This window comes from Cyprinodon variegatus, unplaced genomic scaffold (genome assembly GCF_000732505.1).
Source record: "Cyprinodon variegatus isolate N-32 unplaced genomic scaffold, C_variegatus-1.0 Scaffold71, whole genome shotgun sequence".
NCBI classification, from domain to species: domain Eukaryota; kingdom Metazoa; phylum Chordata; class Actinopteri; order Cyprinodontiformes; family Cyprinodontidae; genus Cyprinodon; species Cyprinodon variegatus.
In genome coordinates this window covers 1,535,595-1,549,243 of record NW_015150524.1, presented here as the reverse complement: position 1 = coordinate 1,549,243, position 13,649 = coordinate 1,535,595, and the positions used below count along the sequence as shown (strand labels likewise).

The 13,649-nt window shown below is 35.9% G+C and overlaps 1 protein-coding gene across 1 annotated transcript in view; it reads right to left on the bottom strand.

The window, feature by feature from the left end:
* The window catches only part of gabbr2 (gamma-aminobutyric acid (GABA) B receptor, 2), a 253,592-nt gene that overhangs the window by 90,099 nt on the left and 149,844 nt on the right, over positions 1–13,649 (bottom strand). The window contains exons 8-9 of the mRNA XM_015372408.1: positions 9,179–9,239; positions 1,955–2,035 (exon numbers count right to left, since the gene is read on the bottom strand). Coding sequence (XP_015227894.1) covers positions 1,955–2,035; positions 9,179–9,239 — 142 coding nt within the window. The remainder of the gene's footprint in view (positions 1–1,954; positions 2,036–9,178; positions 9,240–13,649) is intronic.

Sequence of the window (13,649 nt, the reverse complement as noted above, 5' to 3'; positions counted from 1 at the left end):
AAATATGGGTGCAGATTTTAATACTTAATTTTGTATATAAAAGAATGCTTAAGTATAATATTTACCCCTGTTTTTTTTTTTTTTGGAAATTCCTTCATAATGAGTTTTTCTTTTACAAAATCATGAGAAAATACAATTAACATGAGCAACAAGCAGATAAAAAAACAGAAAAAGGCCAAGTTTGGACCAAGTATGCTCACAAGTATTTTTTCCAAGTCTTAGTCAAGCCTAAAAACTTTGTTTTTACATATAATATATAATTATCTTTTAACATTTAGAAATCTTATTCTTTTAACATTTAAATTACCATACAAAAACCTGCTGAAGATTGATCAATATAATAAAAAAATTAATACATTAAAATTTTTTTTTTAACCTTTTAGAGACATTAAGAGGTTTATGTGCTGAGGAATGAACAGAAAGGGTTTCAAACCTGTATATGTTTTAATGTTAATATGAATTACTCATGGAATTAGGTGGTCTTTTGTATTTTGAAATGACTTAGTCAATAGTGGTTGATCCATGTATTTATATCTTAGACACATGTTTTATATAATACACAAAATATTACACCAAATATAGCTTTAAAGGTTTCCCTGTTTTAACTGTTTAATGATATAGCAAAACTATTTTCTTTATTCACATCTTAAACATAGGTTGCTGCCCTTAACTGATAAAAAATGTTCAAATAACAAAATAAGGAACAAGGCAAATTGTTTTAAAATAATAAATGGGTGTTAACCTTTGGAAGGCCTGATGCGGGAAGTGCAGGTATTTTTAGATAATCAGTTAAAAGAAAAATAAGGAGTATTATACAGATTTTTCTGTCAGAATAAAGTGTACAAATAACATCAAAAATTGTTTAACAGCCAGATAAACTTGGAGGTAAATTGTGTTCATTTTGTTCGGAAGTGATCTAAAGTAATTTAATACAGCATTAATTTGGAGGAACATTGATGATATATATCATCATCATGAAGACACAGTTACACACAGTTAGAAAGCCATTCAAGCTAAACCTATCCCAGTGAAACATGCACAGCAGCTGCACACATATCGCTTCATTGCATGAGATAAAATCCTTTAATAAGACCTGAATCTCTGACCATGAATCATAAACAAGTTTTCGATCTCTAGGGCAAAAGTCTAAGTTGTGTCTAAAGTGGTATAATAATCTGCACTGTTCTAACTGGTGAATTGCACCACCTAACAATTTTGAAAAACAAAAAATCAATGTGTCATTTAAATGAATGAGAACTGATTCAGGTTTTTATTTTATTTCAAATCGTTATGGTTACATGGTAAGCTATGAGCACTATGAACAAGCTATGAACCAGCTTGGTCAAAGTCTTGTGCAGCAACCTAATCATTGCCCATTAAGTTCATCTGGAAAATACAAACATGAATATGTTTCATAATACAAGACCTGATTGGTTGAATAATAGTTGAGAGCATATATCAGAGCGGCATTTATTGCATAGGCAGTTGACACACAACACTTGATATAGTGAAGTAATATATTTGGTTGTATTGGATGTGATATGCATTACTCTGAGCATGGTTACATCATACAGCAGGCATGTATTTTACATCTAAACATGGCTTCTAAAGTCTTGATTCATAATTATCACCAGCACAGAAACACTGCTGCTATTATTAACAAACATAAGATATCTTAAAATGAAATGACAATATCCTGTTCATTTCAAATGTGAAAGAATGCTAAACATTGTGTGTTTGTTTTCCCATTTTGAATTTTGGTTTTAATGTCTTGAGTGGTAGAATAGTTTTGCTAGTTTCTATTAGCTTGCTTTGGCAAATTCACAGAAAAGTGCTTCTTCCTGTGCAGTGTCAATGAACTCCTCTTATGCTAGAGGAAAAGTTGGGAATATGCAAGAGTTTTCACTATACAAAGACAATCAGACTCATCTGTAATTTCCATAAATTGACATACCTTGGAATTTGATAGAGGTGTTCTGGAGCTCCAATACATCAGCTATGGCATTGTACTCTCCCACTTTCACTTCCTGACCATCTGTAACAATAGAAAAATCACACACACTGATTAATAAAATGATTTTATATATATATATTTATAGATATATATTTGCAGATAAAAAGTCAAATGACATCAATATCTGTTTAAACTCATTGAAAATAGCATAGGTACTGCTGAATTTAAATTTTCAGTATAAAAACCGCCATTAGCCATTCAATGTTGAATTTTAACAATGCTGAAAAAATCATGTAACATTTATGAATTGTTAGATTTAGTCTGAGGTACAGGCCTATGCAGAAAGATGGTTTTCATAAACATTTTAATGTTTAAAACAGTTTGTACTACAGTGTCCAGATATACAGTATGTTTTGTAGCACACACTTTGCTATTATGGATAGAGAAAGTTTAGCTACCTGCATAGCAACTGTGTCAATCCTATTATCAAACAGATATTATAAGTAAATATGTGAAATTAAGTTTCTGCAACTTCCTGCCAGATGTAGGTTATAGTTCTAATCCAGTGAGGAGTTGCCACAAACAGCCACTCACTAACATAATGCGGCCAGCCCAGCCCAACTACAGCCCTGGCTGTGGAAACAACATTTGCAAGAGCAGAAGTTAACGTCAGTTCAAGCTCTCTCTAGGAGTTCTAGGGCAAAACTGTTATCCATGCCCAAACTGTAATTATCCCTTTACATTGTCCAAAAACTTCTCTGTTTCTTCCTGTTTACGTTTTGCTGTTTTGTTTTTCACTAGTCAAGTAAGCCTAAGTTGGTGCATTGATTTTATTCCGAAAGCACCAAAGTGCTCTCTGCACCTGACCTTTCTTGTTTGGATCTTGACATTCAGGACCTTAATCCAGGGCCTGCTGATGTCCAAACTTCCTTCTTGCAAAAACTTTCTGTTGAGCCGCCAAGCCTTGGAATCTGACCTACTGAGCATTATATGTAGTGTGAGTGTGCACACTGATAATATATGCCTGCTACATAGCTGCATCATAGTCATTATGAGCCTTGCACCAATAAGCAAATAAACAATTAAAATAAACAACTTTTTTGAAACCAGAGAGGGAATCTGCTAGAACTACAGCTAGAGAGGAAAGATGCAGTCATCTCACCCTCCATAATATAACAATATTCCAATTTTGGGGTATGCATTAATAGCAATTTAGAGAGCTCTAAAAACACCATTATTTACATGTATTTGTGAATGCCACCTTCTTCTCAGCACTGTATCAATTAGTTGTATATTCCATATTAATGTATATTCCATATTAATACCTTCTAAAGGTAATTTCATTGGATTCTAAAAGTGGGAAAATAACATTTGATAGGGGAAAAAAACTGTTCATTCTTCAATTTCTTCATTTTATGCCACACACACAACCTACAGGTTTGCATGTACAAGCCTAAACGCCTTTTCTGTTGTCGCTCTTAAAATTGAACTTTCAGGCTGAAGTGTCCTTGACAAGAAAAATGATAGACAACATTTATGTGAGCAGCAATTCCCCATTTGGCTAATTACTTCGTTTTATCTTTAATCCTCACCAAAAATTCAATAACGGCTGGAAATGGGAAACTTTTACCATACAAAAATCTGCTAATATAATATAATTTTAAAAAATAATAAACATTTTTTCTAACCCTTTAGAAACAGTCATAGAAAGCAAAAAAGAAAGTAACAGAAAGGCGTTGAAACTGTCTTAGTTTATAGTTGTTCATCCATGTATTTATAACTTAGACACATGTTTTATATATTAACCCAAATATCACACGTAATTTAGCTTTAAAGTGAACATTTTAATAATGTGAAAAAGTAAATGGACATAGAAAAACATGCTTTAATTAGAGAACATTAATATTTTAAACCAGGGATTTTCAACCTTGGGATGCAAGCAGATAGGGTGCAAGAATCTAACAGTTTAATCCTGCCTGAGCTGTAGATCACTGATTTCAATTAGAGTCATCCCAAAGCACATTATTCTAAAATGTGACATATCACGAGTAAAGTAAGAACAAGTCTGCAGCATGCAAAAAAGAGAAATATGAAGTAACAGCTCAGTGCTCTAAATGTCTTTTTCGAGGGCCTTTAAAACTTAACATTTTGTGTTAAATCACAGAGTGCATTATAATTTCTCCTGGTAAAATTCTTTCCAAATCAGGCTCCAGAGAGTGGGCTTTAACAGTTGATCATCATTACGAAATTAATAAAGCAGTAGCCTGGCTCATTTGGATTCAAATGGTATTTTTTGGGAACTGAATCTCTCCTTGCAGTGTAGCTGACTGAGCAGATGTAGAAAAATGATTTGAACATATTTAACACCTATAGTCAAAATAGTTGATATGTTAATAAGTCAGTCTGCTTTTTACAAAGTTTCACAACATGTTTTGCAAAGAAATAAACTCTAATTTTACTGCTATTTTTACTCATCAAAGAAATATGAGTTTCTACTATTATATCAATGACAATGAACTTGCTGTCTCCAAGCTACAATAGTATGAGAGAAAGATTTCCAAAGGAACAAAAGACAAAAGAAAATTGGACTGTCAAAAGACTATTGCTCTCAGACTGACCAAACAGTTTTCAAGTTATTTTCTCAAATAACACCACTTATATGTTGAAGTCCTCAGCTTCTTGTAACAATAAAAGAAAACTTGCCACTAGGAGCTGTAAACATGCAGACATCTCATCTGTGGATGGAGGTATGACAGGTCAAAGTGTCTGTTAGTTTTTAAGGAAAATGTTCCTTTTCTGCCAAAAGAGGGAGGCTCTCAGTCATTTTTAAGGGTTTAGAAAAAGGGGCCAATGCTGAGTCGGCCAGCACATGGCATTTGTCACATCTGGTTATCTTTAATCAATTTGAAAGATATGCTGTGTGGTTGTCCAGTGGAATTAATCCTTAGAAATCAGCTGTTTTTTAATTGATTTGTGATGATTGGTTGATTGATTGGTGTGATAGCTCTATATTTTATTTATTTATTGGTTTTCTTTTCATCTTTTTTAGTAGAACATACAATAGAAACGCTTTATCTCACTGGTTAAAAAAATCGGCAGCTGTTTTTTGCAGTTAGTTAATCATATTTACGGTAGTTACTTTAACACAACTGTGTTATGTCCTACCCAGCTAACATGAAATAATTCTGTTAAAGTAACGAAACATGATTAAGTAAATGCAAAAAAAACGGCTGCATGTTTAGGTATATTATTATGGAGAGTTGTTGCAGAAGTTAATGAAAACTGAGTGAAAGTTGGGTAATATGTGTAACATTGAGATCTCAAGCATCCTGACAAAAACGCACATCATTAGAAGGCGATATATTGTCTATTATAGAATTGTCCTATTTATACAGATAGTTTCTTATCATCAATGCTTGGTAGCATGTTGATTTTAATTCAGAGTGAGATCAGAATCTCCAGTACTGAACTTTATCTCAGATTCAAGAGAAAAAAAAAAAAATGAGGAAGGGGTGAGACGCTGCTGCCTATACAAAAGATTGACAGGGAGAAATTGAGGATCACGGGCTGAGGACATGTGAGAGTGTCACGTGGTGCATAAGTCTTTTTTAAAATATTCAAAATGGGTCCGCCTCTCATGTCCTCTCTACTTAGGTCAGGCGTTGCCGCGATGTGTCACAAAGGGCTGACAGATTCACTCTCCAAGTGTACGGGAGATAGAAAAGGTGGAGTGAGGTTCAAATGAGGTGAGGAGGTGAGACCAAATGTCTTTAATGTGAAGATCTGATAGAAGAGAAAACATGGAGAGAAAAAACTAAGTTGTTTTCTCTTACCGTAAATATTTCTATGTAAACTATTTGAGTAGATTTCTTTTGTAGTCATCATTTTACAAACTTAAGTTAAAAAGTAAGAAAATCCAACGTGAGTTTAAATTTATTGCATTTTTCAAAATGTCGTCAATATAGAATCAATGAAAAGTAATTTAGAGGTGTTTTTAACATAAAATCCTCAAATAAAAGTTCTATCTACAATGAAATTTCACCTAATTTGTAATTTACCTGTGTGTGATCATACCAGAGTTATAAAACAGAGCTGGTCTTTAGGGGGCCTAACATTTCTCTTGGAAAACATTGTTAAACAGTATAACGGACTCGAAGAAACACATCAGACCAGACACTGTTGAATTCATCATTTAAAAATGGACAGGCCATGGAACAAGTGATAAACTACCAAGACATTAACCTAAAGTGGAAGACAAGAAGAACTAATGATCGGAAAAAAACAAGAGGCGCATAGTAACCTTGGAGAATCCTTAGAAATTTAGAATAATTTGGTGACATAACTCAAAAACTGATTCTTTTTTTTCTACTAAATATGTCACTAATGGAAAAGTGTGGTGAAGAAAGCCAGGGTCAAATGAAAGCAATATAAGGTACCAACCACCATTTACCACAAGCAATGTAAAGAAGGGAAAAAAACAAGTGAGTTTTGTTAAATAAGACAAAAGTTAAATCAGTCATTCATAATTTTTGACAGTTTGGTCCAGAAAAAAAAAGACAACAACACATAAAAAATAGAGAACAAAAAAACTAAACACTACAATCCACATAATGTCGACACATTCCTCAATGAGGAATCACAGTGTTTAGAGTGGGTACATTATTTTAAACAAACAGCTGACTGGCGATAGTCCAGTGAGCTACTGTATCTTTAATAGAATCGGAAGTGCATCATTGTATGCAGCGTGTAGCCTTGTAATTAGCTCACTATGTGCAGCATAGAGTGGAATACAATAGGCTTTAAATAGAGCAACTCTGAAATTATACATGTACGTGCTACCATGTTTGTTTGCGCACATAATGTGCAATACTGTCTCTGTATAGCATCATCATTATCGTCATCAGCATCATCATGATCACCAAAATCACTCCTAATAATGGGACCAAGATATTTAACCTTCTCCACAACCTTTAATACAGTCTCCAAACCAAACAATCTGCTTTACAGACTTTAAGTCTCTATGATTACGTTTATTTTTGTGTATTTGCTTGCTGCGTCTTTCAAAGCATAAATACATATATTGGTTTATTGTCAAAGCCAAATTGTTCATCAGTGGTATTTATTTATCTTTAAAATCTATCTGAAAGGATCATCTTTAGAACTTTGGACCGCAAACTTGACTGCGAATGCATCGGGCCTAAATACTGGATATCTTTGCTGTTCTTTCTCCAATTACTCGTACCAATGTATCTGACAGGATATAGATGCAGTAACCATGCACTAACACTCCAGAACAGTACAAGGCCCTTAAAACAAGGCACAACATCTAACTTTATGTGTAGAATGACAAAGAATGGAATAGTTAAAGCCATATAGTTTTGTTATTCACAAGGTCTACCAGTGAATTCTTCCTCTGCTGAGTTTTCGCCACAATACTTGTCAGGGGCACCAAATAAGGGGTGCAATAACCTCAGCCTCGGCAGATGGCCGCTTACTGGTTCTGCTGGAGGTTTCTTCCTGTTAAGGGGAGTTTTTCCTCTGAGTCATTGAGTCGATGCAATCAACTGGTTTTCCTTTGATGGAAAACTTTTTAAAAATTTGACTGTATGATCTGATTGAATTGTAAAGTGCCTTGAGATGATATAGATAAACATCGCGTAACTTGATGAGGCTCTGTTGTGGTATTAGAGGTGTGATAGTCAGTAAAAAAGTTCTGCAGCTTTTTCGCACTAAACCAGGCCCGGTTTAGATTGTCCTTAAGTGAAAACTAGCAAAATCTACAGCGTGCACAGATGTCTGACTAGATGTATGCAAATTTTAAGAAACCCTGACTCTGCACATCAACTCTGTCCCAAATACTTCTCCTGGTCTGAGAGAAATACGGTACATGCAAAGGGTTTGATAGTGTGAGTTGTAACCAGCCAGAGGGATCAAGCCTCTCTGCAGTCAGAAAGATAAGTTATTTAGGCAGAGAGAGAGATAGAGAGAAGGTGGGGGACTGAACAGCACCATTCTGCTGTGCTGCATACAGTCCTGAATGCCTGGGAGATGGGAATCCCCTGCATCAAGATCCAATCTTTTTGGGTTATTCTCAGAAAATCCTGTCAGTGCAAAAACAACCACAGGATGGTGTCACTATCTGAGGAAAACAGAAGACTTTTTTCATTTTATCATTCTAATTATAGCTTTTACGAATTCATTTAATGACTTCAGGAGGAGACTAAACATAATTATTCATGTTTCTTTTAACCAGATGTGTGGTTCCTCCCCATAGAGAAAACATTAGGGAGACATTTTTCCTGAAAACAGTCTGAACAATTTGAATAATGTTCGTCATCTGCAGTATCAGAATAGAACGAGTGTATAGCATGCAAGGTATTTCAGTAAAATGCGTCTCAGGAACTTTCGAGCTAAAAAATTATTTTCATAACATTGCGTCCATCCGTCCATCCATCCATCTATCCATCCATAACTGCTTTTTTTTTACCACTAGTTTTCTATCTCGAATGGTCCACAGGTGGGAGTCAGAAAGAGTACCAGTTAATTCCAGGGCAACACTTGACAGACAACCATGCACACACCCACTCAAACACAAAGGTGCTTTAAAGAGGCCATTTAACCAAACAGTCATGTTTTTTTTTTTGGAATGTGGAAGGAAGCCAGAGAAAATCCATGGATGCAAATGGGGAACATGCAAACTCAAAGCAGATAAACACAGCACTGGGGTTCAAACCCAGTACCTTTGTGCTGCAAGAGAGTAGTGCTATTTGGCCAACTACTTTTGTGCAAAAACTGATCTAAAGAGCTCTTTTTTTTATTTGAATTATGAGGCTGCCTGCTTACAGATGATGAAAGCACATTTGAAATTCAAATATTGCACGAGACCCCTAAAACAACAGAACAGTAATTAGACTTACACCTGTTTAGAGGTTATCTCCAAAAAACACTTTTATTCTGACAAATAAGCCTCATGCGTTTTAGTGAAATATAAATCTAAATAATTCTAACTATATATTTGAAAATAAAATGAAAATAAAACTGCAAGTCGTCTCCTTTCACCTGACAGTTATTTAATGCCTTGTGTTGGGACATGAAACCATCAGAGATATGCATTACAATTTACGGTTGAAACGTGACAAAATGTTAAAATCTTACATTTGGAAGCGAGAGTCTCCTAAATGAGCAAAACAAGACAAAAAGCAGACAGGTTTATGAGAAAATTACCTTGAAACTGGTTGAATTTTATTGTGCCCATCCTCTCTCCATTACGAAACATGACTTGACCCTGAAAATAAGCAAAAACAAACTATAATGAAACACACCGTATATAAGTAGGTTTTTATAAAGATTACATTTTGCTGCAGCTACTCTATAAGTTCATCAAGGGGCTGAGTTTGTTTGAAATTATGCACTATGCTTTCCTGACAGCACTGGTAGGAAGAGGCCAGAGACTCGGCTCTGGCATGCTTCATCTCATTTGAATAGAAGCAGCCAGAATTGATCTGTTTAGAGAGGTAAACAAAATTATCCTTCAGCCAATTCATGTGCTAACACACTTGGAACAAACTCAGTATAGTAGGGTGGACTGATTTAACTGCGTTTTCAATGAATGTTTGTTCAAACCAGTTTGTGTTTCTCTCACTTGGCCAAAGGAAAGCTGTCAGTCAGAGTAAATTAGATTTAATTTAACATTACCTTTTCCTAATAGAAATAGATCTGGCTAAATATGTATCCCATTTTGACTAAATATGACATTAGAAAGTCTGTGAGTCAATCTTTTCAAGCCAGGTAGTGCCTGTCAAAAAGAGAGTCAGCTTTTTTAAATTTAATTTAGTCTTTTCCCATCATTTTTCTTCAATATCTATCATGTGCTGTCTTCTCCTTCTCACTGAATCTTCCCTTTATCGCTCCTGCTTCATCAACCAGGAGTGTTCACTTGATTCAGCTCACCATCTGCTCACAGAGCTCTTTAATTATGCATTTAACTGAGTTTACATATAAGTTGTTGGCTAACAAAATAGGTAAGACACAAGAGACAGAGAGATAAATAGTTTGCAATGACTGATCAAACCGTACGTCAGAGGGCATGGTGGGATGGCTGGAAATGGTTTTCTCTTTAAAAACAGGAAGCTTTGAAGTGACAGAGGGCAATCCCACCCCTCTCTTTGAATCCCACTCATTGTTTGGCATCTTTGATGTTTACTCAAGAGTGTGAATGCATGCAGCTCTTTGTGCAAGCACTACAGTAAGTGTAATAGCACATTAAGTCTGTGCACTTGCATGTCACAGACATTGCATATGCAAGCAAGGACTTCATCCGTATGCACCTTTTATATTTGTAATGCACAGCATGTCATGCCTGAATGTTAGCACTGCAGCTCATTTTGTATTACACTTAGATAACCGGAGCAAGTAATAAGGGTCACAATATGTAGGTTGAAAACAAGAACAGAAATTCAACTTGGAAGTGGTTCTGGTTCTGAGTGCATGTTGGTCGCTACTGTACCTGCATGCAGCAGATGCTTGCTCAAACTGTCCCATCAGCTACACCTGGATTTGCACAGATATCACCCTGGTTGGGCTCCTCAAGTTTCAAGTAAACGGTGTTCACTGTTATTTGATTCTTAAAGATCCTTAAAAAAACGTATTAGTTTTATTTTCTAACATTAACCTTGAATCAAGTTTCAACTTTGTTTTACAGGCACATTCCTGTACAGCAGCTACATTGTGCATTGTACATGTGGAAATGCCCTGTCTAAACATAATTGAAACTGCCATAGTCAATTCACCCGTCACTAACTGATATCTCTGTTTGTTACCCTGCTACAGTTTGTCCTTTTTCATTTTTTACTGTGAACAGTATTTTTATTACCTATATCAAGAATTATACAGAATAATATTAATAAATCATTTTTTTTTTTGCCAGTTGGCTCTTATAAATCAAAAAAGTATGGTTAAATGTTTGTGAAAATTCTCAGTCATCCAGGTCATAGTCATTCCAAAAAGATAACAAAACAAAACAATCCACTGAACTTTGTTTCCAAGTTTGAAGGCGTTTCGCTTCCCATCCAGGAAGCTTTTTCACTTCTTCTTCAATACAAGTACAGACAGGTATGGGGCAGTGTAGGCTAACAAAAGAAGCCAAACAACCCCCATTCCAAAGGGGTGGATCTATTTGTCCGTTTTAATTTGCATGTTTTCTAAACAAAAACAAGGCTTTGTTGGTCTACCATATAAAATTTCGAAATTTAAAGCTATTTCTGACATTTTGAATTGAAAAAGCTTCCTGGATGGGAAGCGAAACGTCTTCAAACTTGGAAATTTTTGATTGTTAACTTTTTTTTTTTGGAAAGTCAGATCAAATCAAATTAAATGAACTGTGTCCTACTCCTGGTAGATATTATTTAAACCTTAGAACCCAAAGCACTTTTTTCCCGAAATGTCATACTTTAATGAGAAGCTACCTAAAATTGTACGTGTCTAGTTTAATCATATAACCTCATTTTGTCATACAAGTATGTGAGTATACAGACAAGCATTTCCAGTCATGCAAAATAATCAGTGGAACCGATGCAAGCTCTTGAAAACCTTGCTTAATTTTATACCTGAAAAGGCCAGGGCACAAGACTCAAACAAGATATTTTTTCCGGGAAAAAAGGATACCAGGAACCTTAAAAATTAGTTAGAAAGTTAAATCATCAAATCTCAAAAGGCTGTCCCCCATATCTTCACACAGCCATCCTAATCCCTATTTTCTAAAACATTTTAATTACTGTGTTGGTCTTAGATCAATAGTCAGAAGTTATTAGACAATGCTAAACTGAAATTAATTTATCATTAATTTTGTCTAATGAGTATGCAGGGTTTTTTTCCGACTCAGACAGGTGAGTAAGTGTGAGAAGTCAACAGGCTCATGTTTTATAGAATAATGCAGTGTTTAAGTGTGAGGTGGGGTTGTGTTGATGCATTTGGTCACCTTGTAGAGACACTGTAAGGCATTGTGGGGTCTTACAGGTCCTTGTGAGGAAACGACTAAGTTTTGATGGGGGAGTGGTGGCCTAGTGGTTGGGGCATTACGCTTGGAATCCAGAGGTTCTGAGTTCAAGCCCCACTCCCACAGACTGCCACTCTGGTTCCCCTGAGCAAAAGACTCTTAACCCAACAGTGCTCCCCAGGCGCCGCACAATGGCAGTCCACCAAAAAGTAAATTTCATCGCTCTGTAATTGTGACAGTGTAATAATAAAAACTGAAAAAAAAAGGTTTGAACTGACTCAGGATCAGGGTTATGTATGTATGTATGAAAGTGGGTAGGGTTAGGGTCTGAGTCAGGCCATAGAAATGAATGGAATGCAATGCAAAGTCTCCATAAGCAAAACATGACTTTTTGTCTGTGTGTGTATGTTGGATAGAGAGTAGTGCCTGTTTGAGTTGAAGGGAGAAGGCAGTCAGGTATCACTTTGTTTGTGTGAGTGAGAATACTGCAAGCGACAGCAGCACTTGGGTCAAATGAGATGTGACTCTGTGGGCTGCAGGTGTGACATCCTATGGGTTTTAAGGGTTGTTGGGTTAGAACGCAGCTAACGGGAGTGTAACTTTGATGTACACACACACATTAATGTACCCTCTCTTAAACAAAAATAACAGATGCTTCATATTGAGACACTCATTATTAGCAGGAGAGAGACAATGGTACCAACAAAATGACTTCTGATTACTCATAAACAGCAAGCAAGTATATAAAAAAAGAATAATACCCTCCTAAAATCACAGACTGCTGGGTCTCAACTTATGCAGCATATCATGCTGTGGTTTGCTATGGTGGCTAGATGCTCCATCACCAACCTAAGGGTATCCCAGCTAGTGTCAGCCTTCTTCTCAGTGACCGTGACACCAGCCCGATCGATACTACGGAGCTCTCAATGATCACTCTCCTGCTGCAACTGTCCCTGCTATAGTAAGCCTGAGATCAGCACAAAATGGACGTGGTACATTTGGCCTCTTAAAAAAATGTGTGTGCACACAAAAAGGAAAGAACAAACAGCCTAAAATCAGAACACTGACAAAAATACAAGACTAAACCTGGGATTTGAACATACATACTCAAACATTATCTATTCCAGCCATTTACAGCCTGAATTAGCCTTCACACATGTGCTTACATACATATTAATGCTGTCAACATACTGAATGTCATTTGATTCACAGGCAAAGCAATGGGTTCGTGTAATAGCTGCTTTTTAAATCAGAATTTTAAAATAGCATAAAAGATGTATGGTGTGTGGCTAGAAGGGAAATTGCCTCCCCCAGTTTTTGTTGTGAGTGGGTGGAAGTTTCTACGTGCTAAGTCGTATTTCATGTAATCCCTTAAAACAGCAGCTATAATAGCTGGGAGATCTTAAACCATTTGGAACAAAGATGTATTTAATTACTTTGCCTGCGCTCTGCTTTAACAGTTTTTCACCATGTACGCTCTGTTGTCATAACATTTAATATTGCTGTTGTCCAGTCATCTTGAAATATCTAAAGCTGCTTACAGAACATTCTGCATATATGAAAGAGTTTTTTGTGATATTTAAAGCATCTTTCCTGAGAATGTAAACCAGTAACAATACATTTCCATGGACTCCCTTTAGTAAGGAAAATGTCTACTGTATAACCAGTGTGCGAAATACCTGTCAATATTTGGGGGGGTCC